The sequence below is a fragment of the Pezoporus flaviventris genome, unplaced genomic scaffold, assembly GCF_033815535.1.
Source record: "Pezoporus flaviventris isolate CSIRO_AGI_PZ_B2104156 unplaced genomic scaffold, CSIRO_AGI_Pfla_v1 ptg000001l, whole genome shotgun sequence".
NCBI lineage: Eukaryota > Metazoa > Chordata > Aves > Psittaciformes > Psittacidae > Pezoporus > Pezoporus flaviventris.
Window position 1 is genome coordinate 61029066 of NW_026892549.1, and position 26342 is coordinate 61055407.

The window sequence follows — 26342 nt, forward strand, 5'->3', positions numbered from 1 at the left end:
CCACCAAGCCCATGTGATATTCCTGTGTATAGGAAGACAGTAAGTGCTAATCTCATAATTGGTAAAATTACATGGATTTACAGTCTATGAATCAGAAGCTGGTTCCAATTGAGTTAGTGGCAAAAATGATTTTGAATGTGTCTTAAAAATCAGAGAAGGAAAAGCATTTACCTGGTGGCAGGGATTGCTGTCATAGGAGACCCCCTGTTAAAAAATAAACCAAAAGGTAAATGTCCCAACTGTCATTTTCTTGCAGAGTAGTCAGCTTTCTTCAAACTTCTATGTGAGAATTAATGGAATAAAACTCTACATAAAACTTTACAGAGGGTGAGTTTAATTGCATTTAACCCTTTAAGTCTGTGACTTTACCCTCTGTCACTCCCATACCCACATAGTCACAAGCACGAAGACATATGCACACATATGATCAAAGGAGGACTACTGTGTGCCATATGGAAAGCAAGGTAGGCTGGCAGCTGAATGATACAGACTCTCGGTATCACTCTAGTTCCTCTTGATTGCTAAAGGTAAATTGTTTTGTTGGGTTGGTTTGGACAGTCCATTTAGGAATCAACAGTTACAGCTGTGTGACCATCTACTTCAGAATCACACTAGATTCACCCATCATAGATCTTAGGCAAGGCTAATGCCCAACAATCATAGAAGCAGCTTGGTTGGAAAAAAAACTTTAAAATCATCAAATCCAACCATTCCCCCAGCATTGAAGACACTGTCTTTACACTGTGTGGGCATACAGAAGTTGAAATGGAACCAGGATGAAAACTACTAATGCAATTCTTAATCCATAGGAGCCACTCTTTAATCTTAACACCTTCTGTAGGAAGTAAATGGGCCAACATCCAAAACTCATTCCCAAGAAAAGTTTTTGCCTCTTTACTGAGAAGATACATGAAACATTACTTGGCCATCTTTTGTGTGTAACACTATATGGTGAGAAGCCACTTCATTTTGGTTACAATGACCAACAATATCAGTGCTTCTTGATCTCTGTGCTAGAAGATTCCATGTAAGAATGAAACCAAAAGATTTCAACTAATAAAAATTAGCTAACTTATTGGAAAATATGCTACTACTACAAACAAAGCTAGGTCTAGTTTTCAGATAGTGTGGAGAAAGAGGACTTACTTGTCCACAACCGTTGCTGCCACCTGAGTAACCAGATCCACCCTGTTGGAAAAAAGAAAACAAGAGTTAGAAAAGAGCAGCTCAGTAATCCAAATATTCCTTTTCTTCATTTCAAATACAAAAAAATGTTGGAAAGGGCTTTAGCTGCCTGACCACTTTCTAAGAAAACCAGGCACATCCTAGTGAGTGTTTTATTATGAAGTACTTCCCTAAGTGGGAAGGACGTGTATCAATAACCCTATAGTTAGCAGACCCATATGAATAAAGTTCACAATGTCTAATGAGACCTTACTATACTGTTTCAAGAAAAAAACCCATAAAATTCTTGATATATAAAGGAACATCAGGTGTGTTGTATACTAACTGGTGTATTTACCAGGCCATAGGAAATGCTATCTTGAGGCTGATATCCCTGTAACAAAGGCATGAATTCAGTTGTAAACAAAGCTGCTTGCCCTATTGGGCAATCTTCTAGAATAGAATTTTAGGTATTTTTTAGAATAGAAAATGTTCTATCAAATTTAGAATTGTGAGAGCTTGCTGAGTGCTTTTGCAGGGCCATGGCACTCCCCTTGCTACAGTGCTGCGTTCTGACTGGTGAAGGGCAGATACTTACCAGGTTGTAGGAAACACTTTGAGGTCGGGAGCCCTGTAAGGAAAACAAGAACTCAGCTGTAAGTAGAGCTGTACTCTCAGCAGAGCTTTAACAGAACAGCCCATTTCCACCAACAGTTCCTCTGTGCTCAGTTCTTTTTCCTTCACTCAGTGGCACAAATCAAAACCAAGGACCACTCAGCAACACCAGGAAGGAAAAACCCCAGACAAATCCCAAAGCCCATTTGCAAGGCAGGATCCTAGAGAAAAGCTCACTGCATTTCAGGAAAGAAGTCTCACCTGGCCAGAGTATTGGCTGCTTTGGGGAGTCTGTAAAAAAGAGAAGGTAATTAACACCTTGACAAGAGGCTTCTATAGAGAGCATCATGTTTATGAAAGTATAGCTGCACAAGGGTTTCCCAGAAAGGCTCGTCCTGAGCCACAGGAGACAGAACAGGCTGCTGGCATCTGTGCAGCAAATAGGTTGCCCTATTATCAGTGAAAGCCTTGAAACACATTGAGGTGCAACTGCCAAAGGAAATATCGAAAACTTGCCAATGGTGCTGGTCACACAGAGGGGTCAGTGAAGAACTTCCCATGGAACGGCCAGTTTGCTTCCCTGGCCATAAGAACTGCTACTGCCCCAGGAACTTGGCCCACACTAGAACAAGGACATGTGCTTACTCTCCTTTTGTAAGGCATGCAGTCTGCATTAGGAAGAGCAAACAACTACATCCTAAAGCTGTGTGGGGCAGTATGAAGAGCCCAGACCTCCTCCTGGCCCTTGCAATGATGCTGAGTGCAATGATTTCATGTGCTGGGATTTCAGATAAGGAAGTATTTTGAGTGTGAAAATAGAGCTGTCCAGGGAAAACATCCTTAAAAGCTGCAATTGTGCGAGCTTGCTGAGTGCTTTTGCAGTGCTATGGCACTCCACTTGCTCCAATGTTGTGTTCTGACTGGTGATGGGCAGATACTTACCAGGGTGTATGAAACACTTTGAGGTCGGGAGCCCTGTAAGAAAGACAAGAACTCAGCCGTAAGTAAAGCTGTAGTCTCAGCAGAGCTGCAACAGAACAGCCCATTTCCACTAACAGTTCCTCTGTGCTCGGTTCTTTTTTCCCTCAAGGTAACTCAGTGGCACAAACCAAAACCAAGGACCACTCAGCAACACCAAAAAGGAAAAATCCCAGCCAAACCCCAAAGCCCATTTGTAAAGAAGAGCTTAGAGAAAAGCTCACTGCATTTCAGGAAAGAAATCTCACCTGGCCAGAGTACTGGCTGCTTTGGGGACCCTATGAAAAGAGAACTGTCATTCAAAATTGGAATTGTGAATGATTGCCAAAGTGCTTTTGCAGTGCCATGGCACTCCACTTGCTACAGTGCTGTATTCTGACTGGTACTGACAGATGCTTACCTGGCTGTATGAAACACTTTGAGGCCGGGATCCCTGTAAGAAAGGAATTAGTGATTCATAATTACTGTATTGATGAAGTAGATGCCTCTCTCAATCTTGTCTCTTTGCGAGCAAAACCCCCCAGAATACAACAGAGAATGTACAGTCTTCATTGCTTTACTGGAGTTATTCTAATCTTAATTCTGGATGAATATCTGATCACACAGTATTTATTAAATGACAATCACAGAGTATTTTTATGTCCATCTCAGGTGGGACTCTACTATTATAATGGTTTCCCAGCACATTCAAGGGACACAATATTTTCTCATTGTGTTTCTTTTGTCTGCTGTTCTCAGACATTGGGCTTAGATGGCTAATTGTAAGTGAATCTTAGAGTCACAGACTAGTGTGGGTTGAAAGGGACCTTAAAGCTCACACAGTTCCAACCCCCTGCCATGCGCAGGGACACCTTCCACTAGAGCAGGTTGCTCCAAGCCCCATCCAACCTGGCCTTGTATGAGGCATCTACAACTTTTGATTTCCTGTACTTGTATTATTGGGCCAGATCTGCACAATTCCCTTCCTCTGAGGGAAAATAAAGGTGAAAAATAATTTGAAAAAATTAAGAAAGAATCTGACAAAAAGATAAAGATTCATAAAATGGAAACAATGCAATTAAAAGTAGCAGGTCAAATGAATCAGTCAAGGATGCCAGTACTGTGGGTAACTATACGCTGCTGAAGCAATCTGCCTTCAACAGAATGTCAAATAAATGCAGGTGCTCCATGTACATTCAGACCTGAGCAACAGCTTTCTGGGAGGGTTATGAAGTCAGGGATTACTAAAAAGAATTGGAATTATCTTGTGTATTTCTGCCATCTGACATGAAGATCCTGACAAAATTCAGAGTTATCTTAGGGCTGCTTTAATTCACACAGAAATGGTAAAGGGAGGTGAACATTCATCATCTGCAGGCTTAAAGACCAAATCTTCCTGCATCTAAGGACCTAAGCCAAAATTCTTCAGCTCCTCAACACTGTTTCTCTGTACTGGGACCAAAGGAGACAGCAAAAAACTTACTGTAAATTCGCCTTGCAACATGTAAATAAACTAGAACAACAGCAAACAGACTATACCATAAAGTTTGAGGTTCCATACACATATGAAATATCAGACAGCAACAGTAACTCATACTTCTGGCAGATATCCATTACAAACACAACTGTCACTTTAACAAATAAAGATTTGAAATGAATTCAGATTTGTTCTTTCTGAAGAGATCAGTAAAATTTGGGGTAAAAAAATTACATATTTCCTGCCCTTTGCAGTGTCATGGCACTGCACTGGCTCATGTGCTGTGTTCTGACAGATACTTACCAGGCCGTAGGAAACACTTTGAGGTCGGAAGCCCTGTAAGAAAAACAAGAACTCAGCTGTAAATAAAGCTGTACTCTCAGCAGAGCTACAACAGAACAGCCCATTTCCACTAACAGTTCCTCTGTGCTCAGTTCTTTCCCCTTCATGTTAAATCAGTGACACAAACCAAAACCAAGGACCACTCACAAACACCGAGAAGGAAAAAGCCCAGACAAACCCCAAAGCCCATTTGCAAGGCAGGATCCTAGAGAAAAGCTCACTGCATTTCAGGAAAGAAATCTCACCTGTCCAGAGTATTGGCTGCTTTGAGGAGTCTGTAAAAAAGAGAAGGTAATTAACACCTTGACAAGAGGCTTCTATAAGTAGCATACTATTTATGAAAGTATAGCTGCACAAGGGTTTCCCAGAAAGGCATATCCTGAGAAAGCAGACAGAATAGGCTGCTGGCATCTCTGCAGCAAATAGGTTGCCCTATTATCAGTGAAAGCACTGAATCAATTTGAGATGCAACTGCCAAAGGAAACATCAAAAACCTGCCAGTGGTGCTGGTCACACAGAAGTCAGTGAAGAACTTCCTACGGAATAGCCAGTTTGCTTTCCTGGACATAAGAACTGCTACTGCCCCAAGAACTTGGCCCACACTAGGATAAGGACATGTGGTTACTCCCCTTTTGTAAGGGATCTAGCCTGCATTAGGAAGAGCAAGCAACTACATCCTAAAGCTGTGCGGGGCAGTATGAAGAGCCCAGACTTCCTCCTGGCCTTCACAGTGATGCTGAGTGCAATGATTTCATGTGCTGGGATTCCAGATAAGAAAGTATTTTCAGTGTGAGAGTACACATATTCACATGAATTGCCCTTGAAAGTTGCCACTGTGAGAGCCTGCTGAGTGCTTTTGCAGTGCTATGGCACGCCACTTGCTCCAATGCTGGTTTTGGACAGGTGACGGGTAGATACTTACCAGGGTATAGGAAATACTTTGAGGCCGGGAGACCTGTAAGAAAGACAAGAATTCAGCTGTAAACAAAGCTGTACTCTCAGCAGAGCTACAACAGAACAGCCCATTTCCACTAATAGTTCCTCTGTGCTCAGTTCTTTCTCCTTCATGTTAAATCAGTGACACAAACCAAAACCAAGGACCACTCACAAACACCGAGAAGGAAAAAGCCCAGACAAACCCCAAAGCCCATTTGCAAGGCAGGATCCTAGAGAAAAGCTCACTGCATTTCAGGAAAGAAATCTCACCTGTCCAGAGTATTGGCTGCTTTGAGGAGTCTGTAAAAAAGACAAGGTAATTAACACCTTGACAAGAGGCTTCTGTAAGTAGCATACTATTTATGAAAGTATAGCTGCACAAGGGTTTCCCAGAAAGGCATATCCTGAGAAAGCAGACAGAACAGGCTGCTGGCATCTGTGCAGCAAATAGGTTGCCCTATTATCAGTGAAAGCACTGAATCAATTTGAGATGCAACTGCCAAAGGAAACATCAAAAACCTGCCAGTGGCGCTGGTCACACAGAGGGGTCAGTGAAGAATTTCCTATGGAACGGCCAGTTTGCTTCCCTGGCCATAAGAACTGCTACTGCCCCAGGAACTTGGCCCACACTAGGACAAGGACATGTGCTTACACCCCTTTTGTAAGGGATCCAGCCTGTGTTAGGAAAAGCAAGCAACTACATCCTAAAGCTGTGCGGGGCAGTATGAAGAGCCCAGACTTCCTCCTGGCCTTCACAGTGATGCTGAGTGCAATGATTTCATATGCTGAGATTCCAGATAAGAAAGTAGAACATGGATAAAGTTTGAGTGAGAGAATTCATATGTTCATATAAAATGTCCTTCAAACTTAGAACTGTGAGAGCTTGCTGAGTGCAATTGCAGTGCCACAGCACTCCACTGTTACAGTGCCGTGCTCTGACTGGTGACTGGCAAATGCTTACCAGGCTGTAGGAAACACTTTGAGGCCGGGAGACCTGTAAGAAAGACAAGAACTCAGCTGTAAACAAAGCTGTACTCTCAGCAGAGCTACAACAGAACAGCCCATTTCCACTAACAGCTCCTCTGTATATAGAATATATATTTGAGTACATACAATGTGCCCAGTTCTTTTTCCTTCATGTTAACTTGGTAGCACAAATCAAAACCAAGGACCACTCACAAAAACCAAGAAGAAAAAAAACCCAGCCAAACCCCAAAGCCCATTTGCAAAGCAGGATCCTAGAGAAAAGCTCACTGCATTTCAGGAAAGAAATCTCACCTGTCCAGAGTATTGGCTGCTTTGGGGAGTCTGTAAAAAAGAGAAGGTAATTAACACCTTGACAAGAGGCTTCTATAGAGAGCATCATGTTTATGAAAGTATAGTTGCGCAAGGGTTTCCCAGAAAGGCATATCCTGAGCCAAAGCAGACAGAACAGGCTGCTGGCATCTGTGCAGTAAATATTCTATTTGCTATTCTCAGTGAAAGCATTGAATCAATTTGAGATGCAACTGCCAAAGGAAACATCAAAAACCTGCCAATGGTGCTGGTCACACAGAGGGGTCAGTGAAGAATTTCCTATGGAACGGCCAGTTTGCTTCCCTGGCCATAAGAACTGCTACTGCCCCAGGAACTTGGCCCACACTAGGACAAGGACATGTGCTTACACCCCTTTTGTAAGGGATCCAGCCTATGTTAGGAAAAGCAAGCAACTACATCTTAAAGCTCTGCGGGGCAGTATGAAGAGCCCAGACTTCCTCCTGGCCCTTGCAGTGATGCTGAGTGCAATGATTTCATGTGCTGGGATTCCAGATAAGAAAGTATTTTGAGTGTGAAAATACAGATGTTCAGGAAAACATCCTTCAAAGTTGCCATTGTGAGAGCTTGCTGAGTGCTTTTGCAGGGCCACGGCACTCCCCTTGCTATAGTGCTGTGCTCTCACTGGTGATGGGCAGATACTTACCAGGCTGTAAGAAACACTTTGAGGTCTGGAGACCTGTAGAAAGACAAGAACTCAGCTGTAAATAAAGCTGTAGTCTCAGCAGAGCTATAACAGAACAGCCCATTTCCACTAACTGTTCCTCTATGCTCAGTTCTTTTTCCTTCACTCAGTGGCACAAACCAAAACCAAGGACCACTCAGCAACACCAGGAAGGAAAAACCCCAGACAAATCCTAAAGCCCATTTGCAAGGCAGGACCCCTAGAGAAAAGCTCATTGCACTTCAGGAAAGAAATCTCACCTGTCCAGAGTATTGGCTGCTTTGGGGAGTCTGTAAAAAAGAGAAGGTAATTAACACCTTGACAAGAGGCTTCTATAGAGAGCATCATGTTTATGGAAGTATAGTTGCGCAAGGTTTTCCCAGAAAGTCTTGTCCTGAGCCAAAGCAGACAGGGCAGGCTGCTGGCATCTGTGCAGCAAATAAGTTGCCCTATTCTAAAGTGAAAGTCTTGAATCATTTTCAGATGCAGACTCCCAACCTTTTGCATTTGATTGTTAGTGCTGTTGAGTACTTGTTTCCCGGGCTTTGGTCCCTAGAAGTCATACCTACCCTCCTGAAACACATCTTCCTGGCTGCATATAGTGGTACAGATAATATTGACAAACATTTGTCATTTTTTCTTTTTGTCTGCCTCCAAATAGAAGGAATTCTGAATAACCTTTGTACCTGAGCTCATACTACGATTGTGTTCCTCTGCAACAATTTCTGTTATCATTATGGTAGTATTTGTTAAATCACACACTTGGTTTCCACATAAGTAGCTTTGTCTGCATGGTTTTAGTAAGGCCGAAAGACATTGCACGTAGGTTTGACTTTATGATTCTCCATTGTTCACAATATGGATAAGCAACTATGTGAGATCTAATATACATGGGATCTGAATCTACTAGTATATGATTTATGGTGTGATACTGAGCCTAGAATCACTTACTCTCAGTGCCATGACTTTTATGCCCCTTTCAGAGGACACACTGAGTGGAATACAGACATTCCACTTCAACTGACCACAAATGGAAATACATTTATGAGCATTTCAATCAAAAATAGTTGAACAACAATACCAGGTGATAATTTTATGAACAAAACCCCAGAAAAATAGAAGTACCTGCACCCTGTGAAATACATTTAAACATGTAGGAAATAACTGATTTCCAAGCTGGGGAAACTTACCAGAACGTAGGTACTGCTGCTTTGTGGTCTTGGTGCACTCTACATAGGGACCAAAAAATGGTTATTTACTTTAAAAAGAAATTACTTCTGTAATAACACTTTTTAAGAAGCAACTCTATCCTTATATCTAATAGATGGTAGAATCTAATGTTATACATTTTGCAAACAATGATGTTCAATAAACATATTTCAGCTGTGGTAACTTGCTACTGATCTTTCAATGGAAGTGAGAACACATTACAGTTTGAAGAACTATCATATGCAGGAAGGAAAGCCTAAACTGTGAAGAATGGTAGGTAGGTTAAAATTGCAAAGGACCCAGAAAAAACACTCCTGAGTGATAGCCATAATACTAAACTAGTTGTTTACATTTTAAAAATAGACTGTTTAAGTGAACATGGAACTGTTCAGGTTAGGATTTATGCATATTTGATTTAATAGTGAATAACATTCAAACTTAAGTTCTAGAATTCCATGCATCTTGCTGAGTAGACTGAGATGATTAAATTTCGCAGATTTTGAGAGTACTATGGAATGAGCATACAGAGGTTTTCATATTTCTTGGCTGTGGAAAACATGCAATGGTCTTTAATCAGCAGCCAAGTACAATACCACTTTGCTGTAACCATAGAACCCCCCTACTCCACCACTGTAGTCTATGGATATCTAAGATACCCATAAGGTATTCATATTTAGTCATTCACAAAGAGATGAATCATTAGTTTATTGACACAGGGCTTCAGTCGAAACTTGAGCATAATGGAGAAAGAATGTCTACCTGTATAACGACCCTAGCAGCAGAACTTCCCAAACTCTGAAAGAAAAAATAAATCAAAACCCCACATCAGATAACATAGAATTTGACTTGTTTAAATGGAGTGCAGTTAAACAGAAAACACAAAGTTGTACTGGTTTGCTTGGGAGAATAAAGGGAAAGATTGTATATGCAATATATTGAGCATTAAAGTGCTAACACCCAGCAATAAACTAGTTTTTTTTTTATCCTCAGCTCTCTACTAAGTAATCTTCTGCATTTGCGTCTGGTTCTATTGCAGTTTCTGGTGAGAGCAGCAGAGCAGAGGCTATGCCCTCTTTACACAACCAGTGAGCTTGGCTTAAGATATGGTGAGTGAAGGTTAAGACACTATCAACCCTCCAACTTGGCTCACTGTCATCTGCACTGGACATGTATCACCACACAAACTAATTCAATTACTGATTTAGGCACTTGTTTGCTGTACTTGGTGGCATGAGGGTAAAAGGGTAGCAGACACCACCCTGAGGCAACTGGTTTGATCCCATAAGAACCACATTCCTATTATAGAAATAATAAAAGTCTGCTTACCTGGGGATAGGTGTGACGCTACAAATGAAAGAAAATAACCTTTAGTTATTTTGTACAACAGCTTGTCCAACAGAACATTGCAGCAGAAAAAGGGCCCTATCTTTTGGATACAATACACAACCAAACGTGAAAGAAAGATATAGGAAGGACAGTATAGGACAAATGGATTATAATCGTCACTCAGGTTAGAACAATAAGATGATTGATTAGAAACTAGGCATCAGAAAAACATATTATCAAATGTTTCATCACACAAACTTTCTTTAACCATCTTCAGGCTAAATTTAATTTTGACTGACTGTGTGAGTTCCAAGTGAGCAGAGTGGAAATTGAACAGTTTAAAAATGAGAGTAAAAGTGAATTGCAATAGATACAGAAAAAAAACAATCAAACTATTCAGGAACAGAGATTGTATGCATTGAGAGACCTGTTATCTGCAGCTAATCCAGTATCTCTGCAAGTACTTATAGCAATCATAGAACCATGAGTTTTGTAGCTATCTTAATACTGGCTTTCCCTGAAGATAACTATGCACCTAGGGTAAACTATGCCTGCCAAGGGCTGTCTCCATACACCAGGAACCTTTCTGACAAAGTAAGCCTGTAGGTATTTCAAAGCTTTTTGAGTCAGAACTTTGAGTAGTGTAGAGAAAAAGTGCTTACCACGGGTGGAAAAGGGTTGCTGTTGGCCACCACCACCACCTACAGAGGAATAAGAGAAAGCTGCTTATTCATCATAGAGTTTACTTTGATAGTTCAATATGTTAGGAAAAAGAAGAATACGGAGTTCTCTAAATTTACAAACTCTAATAATAATGCTATGTATGATCACTTTTATAAAATACTATTTTTATAAAGTCATTCAATGCACATTACCAAGCAAAAAAGACTATATATGTATATACAAGAGTATAAGGAGGTAAAACACTTGCTCTCAGTCACACAAGAACTCAGCTGTATAGGCAGGAGCAGGATTTCATGTATTGTACCAAACCCACTGGCCTATATTGTGTGTCCTTTTTGATCTTCAACTTTCCACCTCAAAATGGAAGAGCAATTTCTTTTCTCTTTATTCAGCATTATGCTAAAAAAAAAAGGCTTCGTATTGAGTCCATTCAAAAAAATGAAGCCAAATGCAGTAGTAGTAACTTCTGTAAAGGTTTTAATATTGTCTAATTGGAAGCTTCTCTTCCCACCTTATTTTAATTTTTTTGACTGAAAACAGTTTGTATTATCCAGTGGTGTAAAAAAGGAAGAGGAGAGTTAGTGCTATCAGAAGAATTCTAGTATAAACCAGGGAGAAGTATTATGCTTTTAAAAGTAGCCATTACAAAAAATAATCTATCAGGATGTTTTGAATTCTTAGAACAATGGGAAATTAAATAAAAAACTAGATCTGTGAGGACATGAATGGGTACATTACATTTACACAATGGTGTACATACACCATAGAATTAGCCCTGCACTCCTGGGGGCTGAACTGAGAGGAACAGTTGATGTAAATATTATCAGTCAAATACAGTAATATGAATTCTATTCATTTCACTTGCTTTGAGCCACACTCATTCTCCAGCCCCATCTAAATAATAACTGCATAACCTATAACCTTTAAAGTCCTCATTACCTCACAATCACTATGCTAACTCTTTAAAAGCAAGTCAACATAAACATGTATGGATTTTATTTTACATACAGTTAAGTCAACTACCAACAAAAGCCACCACAGCACAGCTAGCTAGCATAAAGAATCTAAGAGCCAAACTGATTTAAATCATATGACTCAGTCTGGGTTAAAACCTTGAGAAGCCTTAGAATGATGGAATGGTTTTGGTTGGAAAGGACCTTAAGATCATCCAGTTCCAACCTTCTGCCATGGGCAGTGTCGCCTCATGACCATGTCATCCAAGGCTCTGTCCAGCTGGTAAAAGGAACTGTAGCACCACTGAAATAAAAGGAGTAATGCCAAGCTATCTCTAAGTATGTTTTCCCTTTGAATTGAAAAGGAGAGCTTACCTTCTTACTGGACTCTGAACTGCTTGAAGGCACAGACTGTAAAGAATGCAGAACCCATTTGTTACTTAGGTAAGTGTACGACAAATTAATTACAGCAGTATTTGTCACAAGAATGTTAGAGCTAACATAATTTCCCTAAAATACCAAGCAAAATAAGATTCTGATGAAAAATATTAAAGTATTGGCAATTAATAAATGAAAGACTGAAAGAAATTGCCTGGTTTAATTTTTTCCTACAAGCCCCAGTTATTTTGTGAGCTTCCCACAGCACTGTGTAAGAGCTGCAAATGCTTCATCCAACATCCAATTGGGAATTTGTTCATAATAAACTCTTGGTAGAAACAAATTAATCTCTTCTACCATCACCAAAACATAAACCAACCCAAACTCCATTCCACTCAAACTGAAAAGCCTACTGTTGAAATGTGAACTTGAATAAATGGGATGTGCCATGAGAAATGTGTTAAAAGAAGCATAAAATAATCTGCAGCAAAGTTTTGCATTTCAGCAAATCATGTATACAATTGCATAGGCAAAATCCACAAAATACACTTTTAATTCATTGTAACTATCAATGAAAGCACTGACTTTTGGAAAATCATAATAAAAGTAACTGGTGTTCATTCACAGAACAAATATGGAGTTTCTGTGCAAACCAGAAGTAAATAACTTCTAACAAAGCTGATATTACAACATGAATTAAGCATATAATTCATCTGTTGAAGTTATTTCCATTACTACTTAACCATTTGGATACAGTGCTTCTTTATCCCCTTCCATGAATTTAATTACTATTTGGTAAAAGTTTGGCATTACTGCTTGGTTTCTGAATAGCTTAGGAAGCTGAAAACATGTTGGAAAGCACATAGTTACCAGGCCATAGGAAATACCACTGCTGGAGGGTGCACTCTGAAATAAAAACAGAAATCAGGTATATATTTACATAATGATTTGTTAATTATATAGATAAGTCATCACTTCTTTTTTCTTAGAGGATCTACACTTCAAATCAAACTGATTTTATCTCTATGTAAATAAATCTAGGGCAGTAGTAAACAGAACTTGCTTAAACGCAACTGAAGAAAAGATTTTCCAACATTCTACTGCAGTCATAAGATTAATGTTGCTCTATCACAAATACAGTTTACACTTACATAGTAAGCAAAGGTGAAATATATTTAACGTTTAGGAATTAACATATCTAATGACTTATTTAAAGTTAAGCATATCATTAAGTAGTTTCTTGGCTACAGTTTCAGTTTCTAACAGATATTTGACAGTGTTTTCTTACTTGCTTTTATGGTTTTAAAAATGCGAAATATGTCAGGTTTTGAAATAAACCTGTTTTCAGGTGAAAATGAAATAACTGAGATTGACAATAGAAATTACTTATTAAAAAATCATTTGATTAATACACAAAGATTGCAAAAAGAAACCCAAATAGTATTGCACAATATGCAATAGCCAAAGACAATTACTCTTATCGGACAAAGAGCATTATGCAGTTAGGAATTCTGACATTTTAGTAAGCTAACAAATTAGGCATTTATAACAGGCAATGAGTACCAACTGTAACATAAATTATTACTTTCTGAGGAAGTGAGTGCAACACCTTTTAATTTTGGTTTTTAACCTCAGAATAATACCTCAGCCTACCACCAGTTTCCTTAGTATATTTAGGAAGAATAATGTAACTCTGCAGACGTGAACAAAAAATTTTCAGTAAGGAGATGAGCACAGCATTCGACAACCAGTAAACACATATATAACCAACTTACATCTCTACAGGCTTGTTGACTATAGGCATCCGCAGCACCCCCCTAAAAACAAAATGAAATTAGTTATTTCTCTTCTGTAATTGCTTAAAGGCACACTTCAGACACCAGGCAAAATAGCCCCTTGTATATTCATGATTATTTAGTGGTACTCAGGAAACATTTTAAAACAGACACTGTCAAGACATTTATTAGAAATAAATGATCAAGATTTAATGTAAAGCTTGTGATTCAAACTTATCATCTATGTTATGTGTATGTACATATATATGTAAAACTCAGGAAGTGGGAACTTGAAAGAAATAAGAATTAACACCTCCCTGACTGACTGACACCAGTCAATCAACTATAAAATAGCAAGGTCCAGCATAAGTACTGATAGCTCCGTCTTTGAAGGAAATCTCACTTATTAATACCATCAACGGTCCCCCTCCGAACTGTAACTTTGTTGTTCTTTGCAAACACACAATAGACATTGTGATGAATTTTACAGCTTACAAAATGACAGGAATGGTTTACATTTTTGGAAACATTGTCCTTGTTGGAGCTGTGTCATCCTCATTTTTCTAATTGGAAGTGGCAACTGACAGTGCTTACCTATGACTAGCTCATTTTTGTTTACTTGCTATACTATGAAAAAACAAGCAAAACCCTGTCATCAACATAGAAAGACTAAACTTGACTGTTTCAAGCTTTTTTTGTCATTTTTTGTATTGAGTAGCAACTTAGAACATGCAGACCAATATGCATCATTTTTATCTTGAGTAGATGTATGAGTGTAATGTCATGCATGGATCATAATTCCATGATCCATAGGTTTCCATTTAACTTTTTAACATCTCTGTTTGCCAAGTACTTCATAATATTGAATAAACTGTAATCATCTTCTTGCTCACTCCAGTATTTTCTACTTACAAAAGAAACTCCCACATGAACACTCATAAATAATGCAGTCGAAGGTTAGGAGTTAGTATAAATATAGTTTATAGGGGACAAAAAAGCAAAAGTAAGAGAAGTGCTTACAGGGCCACATCCATTCTTGCTTATTGTGTAGACTACTGCATTCTGAAATAAAAACAGGAGTCAGTTATTTCCATGTAAAGAATAAAGGCGGGGCAGAAAAAAAGAGAAGCCCTACTGCTTACGGTGTGAAAAGCTGTACAATTGAGAATGTGTACGTGCAAACAGGGGATAAGCAAGTGCAAAGGTTACCAGTTCACTGGCATCTGGCTGTATCAATTCTAAGTCAGTCATCGTCTGGATCTTGTATAACTTTGCCATTGGTTGTACAATCTTTCAAAAGCTATAAGTTGTTTTACTAAATGGTCTGTATTTCAGAAAAAATAAACAACTTCATGCAGTTAAATGACAGGATGAGAAACCTAACTCTTAGGAAAGAGTATGTATCATATCTGAAGAAAATACAACGAAGAAAAATCAGTATTTAGTATATAGACATCAAAACAATTGGTATTCTCAGAGGCTGGTGATTCTGCTTACAAGTAGTGAAGACTGAACTAATGGAGTATTACCAGATAATTCATTAATAAGTAGTAAAAAATACATCTTTGAGAAGCTCAGTTCAAGAAACTGGAGACATACCAGAAAGCATCTGACAGTTCAAGTGCAAATAGGCATGTTATGGTAGTGGAGGTAATTAACTAGAACACAAGTATCCATTTCTGTGATTAAGGAAGTGAAAGCAATCGATGAGAGTGCAGACATACACTCCCCAGAAGCTTTAAAAGGCTAACTAGTCAGCGAAGTCCCTAAATTTTCAACTGCAAGTATAATCTGCTGTTAAAAGTGATACAGACATTATAGTGGAGCTTTAATGTACACATGAGTATCTGGTGAAGTTTGGAGAAAATCTTTGGGGAAGTCAGTGAAACACACGCATAATTCCAAAACTATAAAAGAAATGATTTTATGGTTCTGTATTTTATAAATACCATAGAACCACAGAAAAATTTAGGTTGGAAAATACCTTTAAGATCATGGAGACCAACCATAGAGGGGTTGGAACTAGATCTTCAAGGTCCCTTCCAATCCAAACCATTCTATGATTTTATAATAATATATTTGGATTACAATACAAATGCTTACGCTTGCTTTATAAAATTATCATTCTCACTATGACAAATGGAAAAGAAATTATTCCATCTCTGCAGTTTCCTCTTTCTGAAAGGCACTGCACACAGTGAGGGGGTCCTTTTACTTCTTAGAATCATAGAATCATAGAAAGGTTTGGGTTGAAAAGATCATCCAATTCCAACCCCCTGCCATGGGCAGGGACATCTCACACTTATTGTTTCTATATGCGAAGGCTTCAGATCACAGGGAACACTCCTAAGGGTCAGCAACAAACCAGCTTGACTGAATTCACAGAGTGTTTGCTGCACACACAGGTAGGAATCCCCTAGGAAGATGGAAGGAATCTTTCTGCAAAAGGGTCAAGTTAAAGCTTGATAAAAATGTTTAATGTGTGAGATCAGAGGTGGTGAAGCTTTTTGTAGTTAAGAATACTGACAGCAATCTACTGAATTCAACAGAGTGTAGGAAGCTGAACCTAGTCCATGTACTGGACACACAGTTCAATGGAACAATAACTCATTCTGCATTAGCTAGCAGAGGTGGTATTTCAGTGCAGTATTAAATCACCTGAGAACACTGTAGTTACAGAGTTTTAGTCGTTTGAGGTTACTGGAAGTTAGAACTCTTACCGGACTGCCTGAATAGCTGCTCTGAGAGGAACTGGAAGGTCCAACCTGGAAAGAAACCAAAATGCTATTTATTATTTTGCAGAAAATTGATTTTTAGCTTATTTTTAGATTTTTTTTTAATGAAAGAAGGATCTACCTAGTGGGAAAAGGATCAACATACAAGATAGTCTTCTCTGACTTCATTATATCAACTGATACTATTGAAATTATCTCACAGATCTTTAAAGATCTCTGAATTTTTAATCAAATAATCAAAAGTTAAAATCAAATAATCAAAACTATACCAAAACAGCTGGCATAAATCAACATAATTCAGTTGCTTGCACCCTTTTTTATCTGGCCTCATATACTTGATGTGCATCATTGAGGAGGAGATCTACACTGTCAAGACCATTAAAAAGTATATGAAAATTTTTTAGTGGTACGACTATCTAATCACTGAACACTGTGGCATGTAGGGCATATTTGCTGGGAGAATGGAAAGAAGAAAAAGAGGTTTCTTCTCTTAGCTGCCAGTGATAGCTTTCAGAAAAATAAAATCAAATACTTGAATTCTATAAGTAGATGATGATCTGCAAAAGGCAAGTTTTCAGAGCTGTTGCAATAAGTGGTCTTTAAAAGCAAGCAAGCACTATGACTAAAAAGAGAAGACAGAAGAAAGGAAACTTCTCTTAGAAAGTTACTCCAAATCAGCTCGAGAGAACCGGCAGGAGGAAATGGGAACAAGGTTGATGACCATTTAGGAAGTTTGGGACTTTCATCAACCAAGGTAAATTGCCAAATAGAAAAATTTATTGTGCAACAAGATGGATAAAGATTTGAGTAGAAGCAGGTTTTGACTGGCTCTTGAGGTCTTGAGCAATTAGCAGTGTTTCAATGTCTTTGGAGAAAGAATACTTACCATGACGCATCCGCCTTGTGTTGTGTAAGTCCCCCCAAGCTGCGAGAAAATACAGGTTCCAGTTACTGTTTATTGACTGGTGTATAAGTACTACACTATTTTAAACAGTAAATCAACTGAATGCACATTCATGTCTGAATGAAGGAGCCAAGTGTTTTATTGCTTACAATACCTCACACATTGTAACAATCTGACCCAAGAACTGACATTAAGTAATTAAAAATTAATTATTAACTAATTTAACTAATTAATTAACTAATTAAAAACTAATTCAAAACTGCATACAAGAATATAGGCAGAAATGAGATCTTACTAGGAAAGTAATTTAAATGGGACAATATAACTTTTTGTGCTATAACCATGAAACAACTGGGCCAGTATGACAGGAATTCTAAAAACTGGGAAATTGAAGAAAAACTGCTCTTACCTTCTTACATTCTAGTGCTATCATAACCTGTTGGGGGGAAAGAGCAGAAATTATTTACTGAAAAAAAAAAAAAGCAACATATTATAGGAAACAGGAGAGGTGCTCACTCTTGGTTAGATCACAAGATGACATAAATCAGTATTGCTACAGCCAAGAACCAATACTGTATATTTGAACAGACTTTCTTTGCTTTAGCTGCCAGTCATGTTTAAGATGTTTCATATAAGCATAATTCTTGGCTAAAGAGTAACCAAACTCATTTCTAAGAATATGCTACACAGCTCTTGTTCCAGTGACTGAGGCTTCAGATGGGTGTACTATGCTTTAGATTAGCATAGTACACCACAAGTATAATTGAGTTATCCTGATGACCAATTTGGTTTTCTTTGTCTTTATGCTATGGATTGTTCTAAGAACTAGATTGTTAGTTTCCTTTCACTCAAAACATACCTTCCTTTTACTTTTTCCTGTCCCATTAACTGACTCAGAATGTGTAGGTGTGAGAGTTTTGCTTTGAATTCCAACCCAGAATTTCTCTAGATCTTGAACAACAGTTGCACTGGAGAGAGAACAAAATAACCATTATCTTTCTATCAAATTATTTCAATATAAATTACCAATGAACTCTCTTCCCTCCTCTGCCCCCAGCCAAGAAAATCCACTCTGTTTTGATTTTAAGAGTGTGCAGTCCAAAATTGACAAGAACATCATCATTTCCCAGAACGCTTCGCTTTCCCAGTTACTGTGTTATCATCTTGCACTATTTTGAAGATAAATAAAACAGATGCTGAGAAGGAGCAGAATGGGCACTATTTCAAGAAGCATTGACTTCAGTGAGGCTTATCTGCTCAAATGTCCATAACAATTGTCACACCTCTTTCCTGCTCTGACAAGCTCCATGATTGTGAACTGATTTTCACCAATTAATGACAGGAAATGACTGTGGTTTTAAGTTTTGTTCTTTTGCCCTTTTTTGTTTTCCTCAAGATTTAATGAAGCAAGGCCCCTATTATAAATCTATGCTCAAACAGTATTGAGATCAAATATTTAGATATTTTCCAATTACATCAAACATGCATTTTTGTAGATCAGATGATATTTTTACAAGCATCAGATCTGCAAGAAAAGTAGCTCTGAACATAGGATAAATCTGTCTTCTATTTGCAACAATTAGTTCATGGATTGTAAACTTAAATTTATCTTACAAGCATTTACATCAAACTACTGTTCTGCTGTTCAAAAAGAAAAAAGTTTTAACTAATTAGTTCGAACTTCACTTACTCACTTAGTTATATTCATATTGCTAACCCTGTAATTAAAGAGGCCAAAGTGTAAAAACTAGTTACTCAAAGATCCATTAATAACATTATTTACATATATTAACATCTGTAGGACAGTGTTAATTTTATATTATTATAATAATTGATAATATAAATTTATATAAACATCTATATAAATTTATATACACATTTATATAAATTTATATATTTATGGAAATATAAATATGTTTATTATTATACCTTAAAATGGAAAAATGTTTTGAGAGTAGCCCTGAGGAAAAAGACTTGGGGGTGCTGATGAGAAGCTCAACATGACCTGCCAGTGTGTATTTGCAGCTCAGAAAGCCAACTGTATCCTGGTCTGCATCAAAAGGACCATGAGTAGCAGGCTGAAGGAGGGGATCCTGCTCCTCTACTCTGCTCTCGTGAGACCTCACTTGGAGTATTGTGTGCAGTTCTGGGGCCTCTAACACAAGAGAGAGATCAGAGGAGGCCACAAAGATGCTCTGAGAGCTAGAGCACCTCTCCTAGGAATACAGGCTGAAAGAGTTCAGGTTGTTCTCTTCAGGAGAAGAGAAGGCTCCAGGGAGACCTTAGAGCTGCTCCAGTGCCCAAAGGGGGCCTACAAGGATGCTGGAGAAGGATTTCTGACAGGGCCTGTAGGGACAGAACAAAGAGGAATGGCTTTAACCTGCCAGAGGGAGGATTGAGATGAGCACTTAGGCAGAAGTTCTTCCCTGTGAGGGCGCTGAGGCCCTTGGACAGGGTGCTGCCCCATCCCTGGCAGTGTTCAAGGCCAGGCTGGATGGGGCTTGGAGCAGCCTGCTCTAATGGAAGGTGTCCCTACCCATGGCAGGGGGTTAGAACTGGATGAGCATTAGGGGTTTTCAACCCAAACCATTCCATGATTCTATGATTTTATGTTATTTAATGGATACAGTGGAAAGTTACAGCAAACTATGAAAACCCCACAATTGCGGCAAGACAAGAACATCAGCAAGAGCAACACAAACCCATGTCAAAATAACCCATAGAAATAAAATTTCAAGGAAAAAAAAGAAAAAATGTAAACAATTATTTACATAAATTGAAGATCTTTAACACCATGGGGAGCAATCCATGTTGTTGTAACTTTCTGTTTCACATCTGAATTGGCATGACTTACTGCTGAATTCTGCAATTAAAAACAAATACATATAATTATATAAGATACAAAAGTGACTTTTTTTGTCTCTTGAGGTAAGACTGATGTCCTCCTAAAAAGCGCCACAGAGATTCTATGAGATTCATTCCACATGCAGAAGATACATGTATTTCTTGTGCAAGTCTAAATTTTTTAACTCTATTAATGAAATAACTTTGCTACAAAAAATGCTCACTACTTCTGTGAATTCTGATTAAAGTATTTAAAAGGAACTAAGCTCAAGTAAGTATTCCAAAGACTGAACACGTACCGTCACGTTATGACACTCCATGCCTTTAGTGTTTGGATCTGTAATTTTAAATGTACCAACAGGAACATCTCCATCTATTTCTCGAGCTTGTAGATTAAATCCTTTAAACCCAACATCTTGAAGTGCTTCCAGAGTCACTGTGAAAACAGACATTTTGAGAAATTTAAGTTTCACACACAACTAAAAGCTCTTAAATGTTTCACAACTGATTTCCCTCACTGCAAAGCACAAGACTGCATGTAGAAAAAGTGCTTTAAAAATTGTTCAGCTTTTAAAAATGTTAATAATCAGGGAAATGGCAAGAAAGAAAAAGGAAGAAATTTGGAGAGGCATTTCTGTTTAAAGTAACATGAAATACCTAATTTAGTGGCAATTTTAGAAGTAACCCTGCCCTACTGAATGACTGCAACTGTCTTATTAATCTCATTTGCTCCACATTCATACTCCGAAAACAAGCCAATGGCCCTGCTGAACAAAAGGTTATTTATTTTCTGTCTAATTAGGCCTACGGAGTCAAAATAGCTACAGAGAATTACATTTCTTTCCACATCTGTTTGAACAGAAAAGATTAACTTTTGCCTAATGCTGAATCGCAAGACCCCTTTTTTTTATGTGCTATAACTGGAAAAAGAGGAACCAGAGAGTTTGGCTCTCATTTTCTCTATTAAATATGAAAAATTAGTGATTATGAGCTTCTCAATTTGACTTCTCAATTTTGTTACTGAAGGAGCTCAGAAGACTGTGGAAGAGAACAGTTTGTGCATATCCCAGTTAAAAGTAAATTTAAAGAGGCATAACCAAATTTGTTAGGATCTGTCATAAACTTGCTCTGCTAATGCCAATATTAAGCACTTTCACAAATACAATCAGAATAACAGGTTTATGCCCAAATCTATGTGTAGTCATTAAAAATAAGGACAGACAGACTAGGAATGGCACAGAAGTCAAGGCAAGGCTCAATCATTCCTTGACAATAACACCTCCATAATTAGCCTTCCCATTTGTCATCGAATTTCAGTCCTAATTCACCAATTTTTCACAGGTCTCATAGGAGGGATGACATCAAAAGCTTAGACACACTGTTAAATCAAGCACAAACGCAACTGCAAAAGTGTTGGGACATGACATGCCACAGGTGAAACTGCAGTGAACTCAACTGGGGGGTAACAATGTAGCTCCCTGAGACCAGGTACTGGACACTTTACAATCTGAAGCAATAAAAAGTAGTGCTAAAGCAAGAAAGGCATGGTTAAAAGAAAAAGGGGGAGAAAAAAGGTTATTAACATTTGGGATTCAGTATTTTTGTCATGGTAAATCCCATACAAAATCACAGAAGAATCCGTCTATACTTAAATCCAGCCATTCAACATTTTGCTGGCAATACTCTTTAAAAAATAGCTACCAAAGAGTCCTCCCATCCTTGTAGGAGCTATTCACATGTTTTTCCAAAAATGGAAGCTGTAATAGGACACTTCTCCATTCTTCTCCCTATATACCACCCTCTGTGGAAGCACATCCATGCTACTGGGCTTAGGTAAAACAGAATGTGAACTAGGCAATAGCATTAGTGAATAATGCTCTTTTTCAGCTACTGAGATAGAAGAATAGGTATGTGACAGGTTACAACTCCCACTTCCATGCTTCTAGCAAATGGCTAGAAAAAGCAGCATTCACAAGCCATTTAAAGTGCGATAGCACCATGAGATGGCATCATAGTATGGAGAAACAAGGCTGTCAGGGTGTTCCTTCCAGAGAGCAATTTTGGATTAAGAAGATAAATAGGTTGGTTTAAGCCACAATAGATCCACCTCCTGCAGTACGATAAAATCTGGGATGCAGCTCTTAGAAGTATGACTCAAAATGTCTCACTCTTGAGTTGTCTTATACTGCACCCTGAGATTTTATTTTCCTGTAAGATGACAGCATGTGAGCATCTACTGAGTAGGATCCCTTTGTATTGCAGAGGCCTGACACAACAGCAAATACTCATATACGAAGTTGAAGAGCAACTAATTATTAGTCTGGTTTGGCCAGTCATCATCCCATTTCATTTTAACTTTGTCATAACAATCATAGCATAAAGTTAAAATAAATTTATTAGCCAAGGAAGATAAAAAAAGAGATATACATGTGTATATATATATAAAAAGGACACAATGTATAAACAAATATATACATATATATAAAACATTTTAAAAAAATTAGTATCTCTAGTATAGATGAATGAGATTTAAATAAAAAAATAAATTGAACTAAACTGAGAGGGAAATTGGGAGAATTTTGGTGAGAAGGGGGAATTGTGGGAGAGACAGATTTTTTTACCTTGGACTTCGTTTCCTGGCTCAAAGTTATCAAAAGATACAGCAATAATATAGGGTGGTGCAGATGTCTGTGGGACAGCTTCATAGTTTGGTAACAGAGAATCACAATCAATTGAGGTATTTGTCTGTGGAAAACCAAGGGTTCCGGGCAAAAATATCCCACAGAACAAAAAAACGAAGCTGGGGTGTCTCGTCATCTGAAATAAAAAGACAATATAGATTAAAGTGACTTCTTTTGAGTAGTTGCCATGTTTGACAAACAGCTGCTTTTCTCCAGGGTAGGAAACAGAACAAGACTAGAGAGCTGGGCTTTCATTGCATTCATGTCTTTTGAAGAAAATAAGTTAAACTAAACTGCCTATATACACTGGCAGAGCAGTGCAATATATGACACAAGTATTTCCATTTGAAAATACAATCTCTCGTTATACACATGCCAGCAATCCATGAACAGCCCTGTCTGCTGCATTATGGCTTTAGACTGGAAAAGGATTTAAACAAAAGTCCTCCTGGTTAAGCCAGCAGATTTAGCTCAGTCCCTTTGTTATTCAAGAGCTAAGACACAATCCTTAGTCTCTCAAACTGCTTTGTGTAGCTCTAACCATGATTAACATGGTCTCTTTTGACTGCTTTGCCTACTCCCACTTCCAAGAGACAACCAAGAAATCTATTGTTAAATGCCCCAGAGAACTCTTAGAAGTTTTTAAAGATATTTGTTTCCTGAAGGACTTAACAAGATTTCTGCAAAGTCCTTTGGAACTTCTAAACAAGTTAAAACTACTAAATTGTTCAGCGTGCTTCCTATAGGATAAGAATATTATACCCAGGACAGAAATTCACAGAAATAACTAAGAGGCAGAACTGAAGTCCAGTCTCCAAGGACTCTCAGTGGAAAGAAAATGTATTTTCTTAAATGAACTATAAATTCACTTGTAGCACTGACATTGATAGTAAACTGTTTCCAGGAAAGAAAAGAAACATTTCCCAGCAGTATTCTCAGGTGTCTAATGCCAGATTTTCTGGCCCATTCTCAAAGTCTAAACATTCAACCATGGCACCACAAAATTTGTCAGGCCATTACATCTTATGAATATCATCACTGTTCCAGCTACAAAAAGGCTGATACAACTGTTAAATCACAAGAACTTAGTCAAATACTATATTCGATGCTGTCTGCTACAGGGTTGCCTTGTGCGATACAATAAGCTGTAAGAGAAAGGAGATAATTGACTTGAGTTTTTTTAAGTTTTACAAACACAAGAGATATGTTCAGTTTGTATCATCAACCTGTGTATCTTCATTTGCACATGAATGTGGAAGACCATTTGGTTTTGCATGTGCTAATGAATTAAGTAACAGGAGCATTTGGAAGCAGCAGGGAAAGCTTCAGAACACAATTCCAAACACTCATATACTTAACTCTGGGTAGCTTTTTAAAAAGCCTCATGAGTCAATAGATAATAAAAGAGGTGACTGTGAAGTGTTGAAAGATTTCCTATAGGAAGATGGAGGTTTGCATGGTGTCATAACCAGTAAGTGCAGCAATCAGGATACATATGCAAGTTACCATGTCTTTAAAGCAGAGGGAGACTATCCCTCCCAAAAGTGCCATGAAAATGTCACTTCAATGGGATCCTGGGCAGCATCATGTTTTGGTATCAGTGTGCTGGGTGCGGTTGTCCCATCTCTTGTGACGATTTGGACATGGCCTGCCTCTAATTAAACTTTAAACACAGCATGTAGGTGCTATTATGGCGACAGATGTGGTAAACAGTGATTTAATATGAACCAGTCTACGTGTTGTTGAAATCTCTGTCTGACTCACAGAGAGGTGGAAGAAAAAACTGTTCCTAATTAGATGTTCTATTTCAAAGCACAGAGTCCTTAGCACTAGTTCAGCTAGTACTGAAAAACTGTTTGGAGCTACACTCCGCCACGAAAGGAAAGCAGGGTGAAATCTCCTTTCCTCTTTTTTCTGACTAGAAGAAAGCACAACAAGTTGAAACACAGCTGAGATGCCTTCTCCATGCATCAGCTCTCTGACTTAACAGTTCCAAAGCTATCCTAGGCTCAACATGCCATCCTTTGGAAGCAGGTTTTAGATGAGGAAGAGGGAGAGAGCAGCATCTTACAAAACTCCAAGTCCAGACTTGAGGCAGGAGCAGAAAAAAATTCCCATGGACCCTGAGTTCCAATACATATTCAATGCAATCATGTTATCTTGCATCACAAGTTGACCTTTTCTTCATGGAAAATGTAAAGAAATTAAAAGTAAATATTTATAAAATAGAAGCAATTTTGTCAAAAGAAGGAATTTTGTCAACCAAATATCATTTGCAAGCTTCTAATTGGATATAATTGTGAAAATATGACTGTCTTCTCAGTTCCTTTATCTAATGGATTCTAATTCTTTTTATCACAGATACAATCCCTTCCTCCTCTGAGCCTACATGGCCCTCATCTTTGCAGTACCTGAGCTGCTACCTTAAATATCCACTTCAACATTTAGTTTACTACGACTTGGGGCCAACAATTAAATCCCCAGGTACTAGTTACTTAGCTACAGCATTCAAAGTCTAGTGGACTTGGGAAGAGGTGCTTTGGTGGCTTGCTTCTCCAGAGCCTTAGGCAAATTTCTGAATAGAGACAAAAGTCGTTTTAAAAGCCTTTAAATATAGAGCATTTAATATAATAAACACCTTTCTGTAATTTGAAAAAGCATAGTCCTGGCATGCCCATCCTGCCAACAGTCCTGTAGACCCCTTTCTAACCCCATCATTTATGAGTATTTTCCTCTCTTTTCTTCTCCTAGATGCTCTTGATGAGCCACAGACCTCCTCCTTAGCCTCGGAGAACAAGTACCAGCAGTTAGTGTGCACCCATCCACCACATCCCCACCAACACACCTTCCCTCCGTGCGGGCACCTCCGGTCCCTCGGTGGTCAGCGTGGAGGAGCTGCAGCCTGGCAGTGCTGGTGGCCCAGCAAGATGAGAGGGAGGAGGTGGAAGGCTCAACCAATCCGGGGCGAGGCGGGGAGCTGGTGTGGCCAATCAGGGCCAGCCATGCTCCTGCCCTGGAAATGAGGACAGCAGAGGTGGGACCGCGCTGCCCAGATGGGGCGAGGACAACACACGCCGCACTCCTCATGGGTGAGTCATGCCCCTCGACCTCTAACTCTAACTCTAACCTGGCACAGGGAAGGCTTCTCCAGGGTGATAGCCTCAACTGCTGTGTTGATTACAGTCACAGAAGTACGCTACACGAAACACTTAACTAACATTTCATGAGCGGTTCCCTTAAAGTGTTCTACACTGGTTGGTTTAACTTGACCTCGGAGCATCTCTGAGAGTATCTAGGAGATGCTCTGCTGCTGTTTTTTCACTTTTCTATGCCTTTCTTACACCTGGAAAAGACATGGACAATTCCAATCACGTATTGGAACAG

The 26342-nt window shown here is 38.7% G+C and overlaps 1 protein-coding gene and 2 long non-coding RNA genes across 3 annotated transcripts in view; all 3 read right to left on the reverse strand.

Moving 5' to 3' along the window:
* Positions 1-2038: 2038 nt before the first annotated feature.
* Positions 2039-6800, reverse strand: LOC133268897 (uncharacterized). Its single transcript, XR_009743220.1, has 3 exons — positions 6770-6800; positions 6453-6485; positions 2039-2070 (listed from the first exon to the last, which is right to left on the reverse strand). It is a non-coding gene; the product is annotated as an uncharacterized LOC133268897 (long non-coding RNA).
* A 2636-nt stretch (positions 6801-9436) lies between these two features.
* On the reverse strand, positions 9437-12925 carry LOC133268935 (uncharacterized). Its single transcript, XR_009743236.1, has 5 exons — positions 12890-12925; positions 12017-12052; positions 10667-10705; positions 10005-10022; positions 9437-9473 (listed from the first exon to the last, which is right to left on the reverse strand). It is a non-coding gene; the product is annotated as an uncharacterized LOC133268935 (long non-coding RNA).
* Positions 12926-14751: 1826 nt separating this feature from the next.
* LOC133270220 (putative defense protein 3) overlaps positions 14752-26342 on the reverse strand; it is a 39737-nt gene continuing 28146 nt past the window's right edge. The window contains exons 2-9 of the mRNA XM_061455247.1: positions 22899-23094; positions 20577-20713; positions 20205-20296; positions 18293-18401; positions 17843-17869; positions 17416-17454; positions 16515-16559; positions 14752-14856 (exon numbers count right to left, since the gene is read on the reverse strand). Of these exons, the coding sequence (XP_061311231.1) occupies positions 14752-14856; positions 16515-16559; positions 17416-17454; positions 17843-17869; positions 18293-18401; positions 20205-20296; positions 20577-20713; positions 22899-23094 (750 nt within the window). The remainder of the gene's footprint in view (positions 14857-16514; positions 16560-17415; positions 17455-17842; positions 17870-18292; positions 18402-20204; positions 20297-20576; positions 20714-22898; positions 23095-26342) is intronic.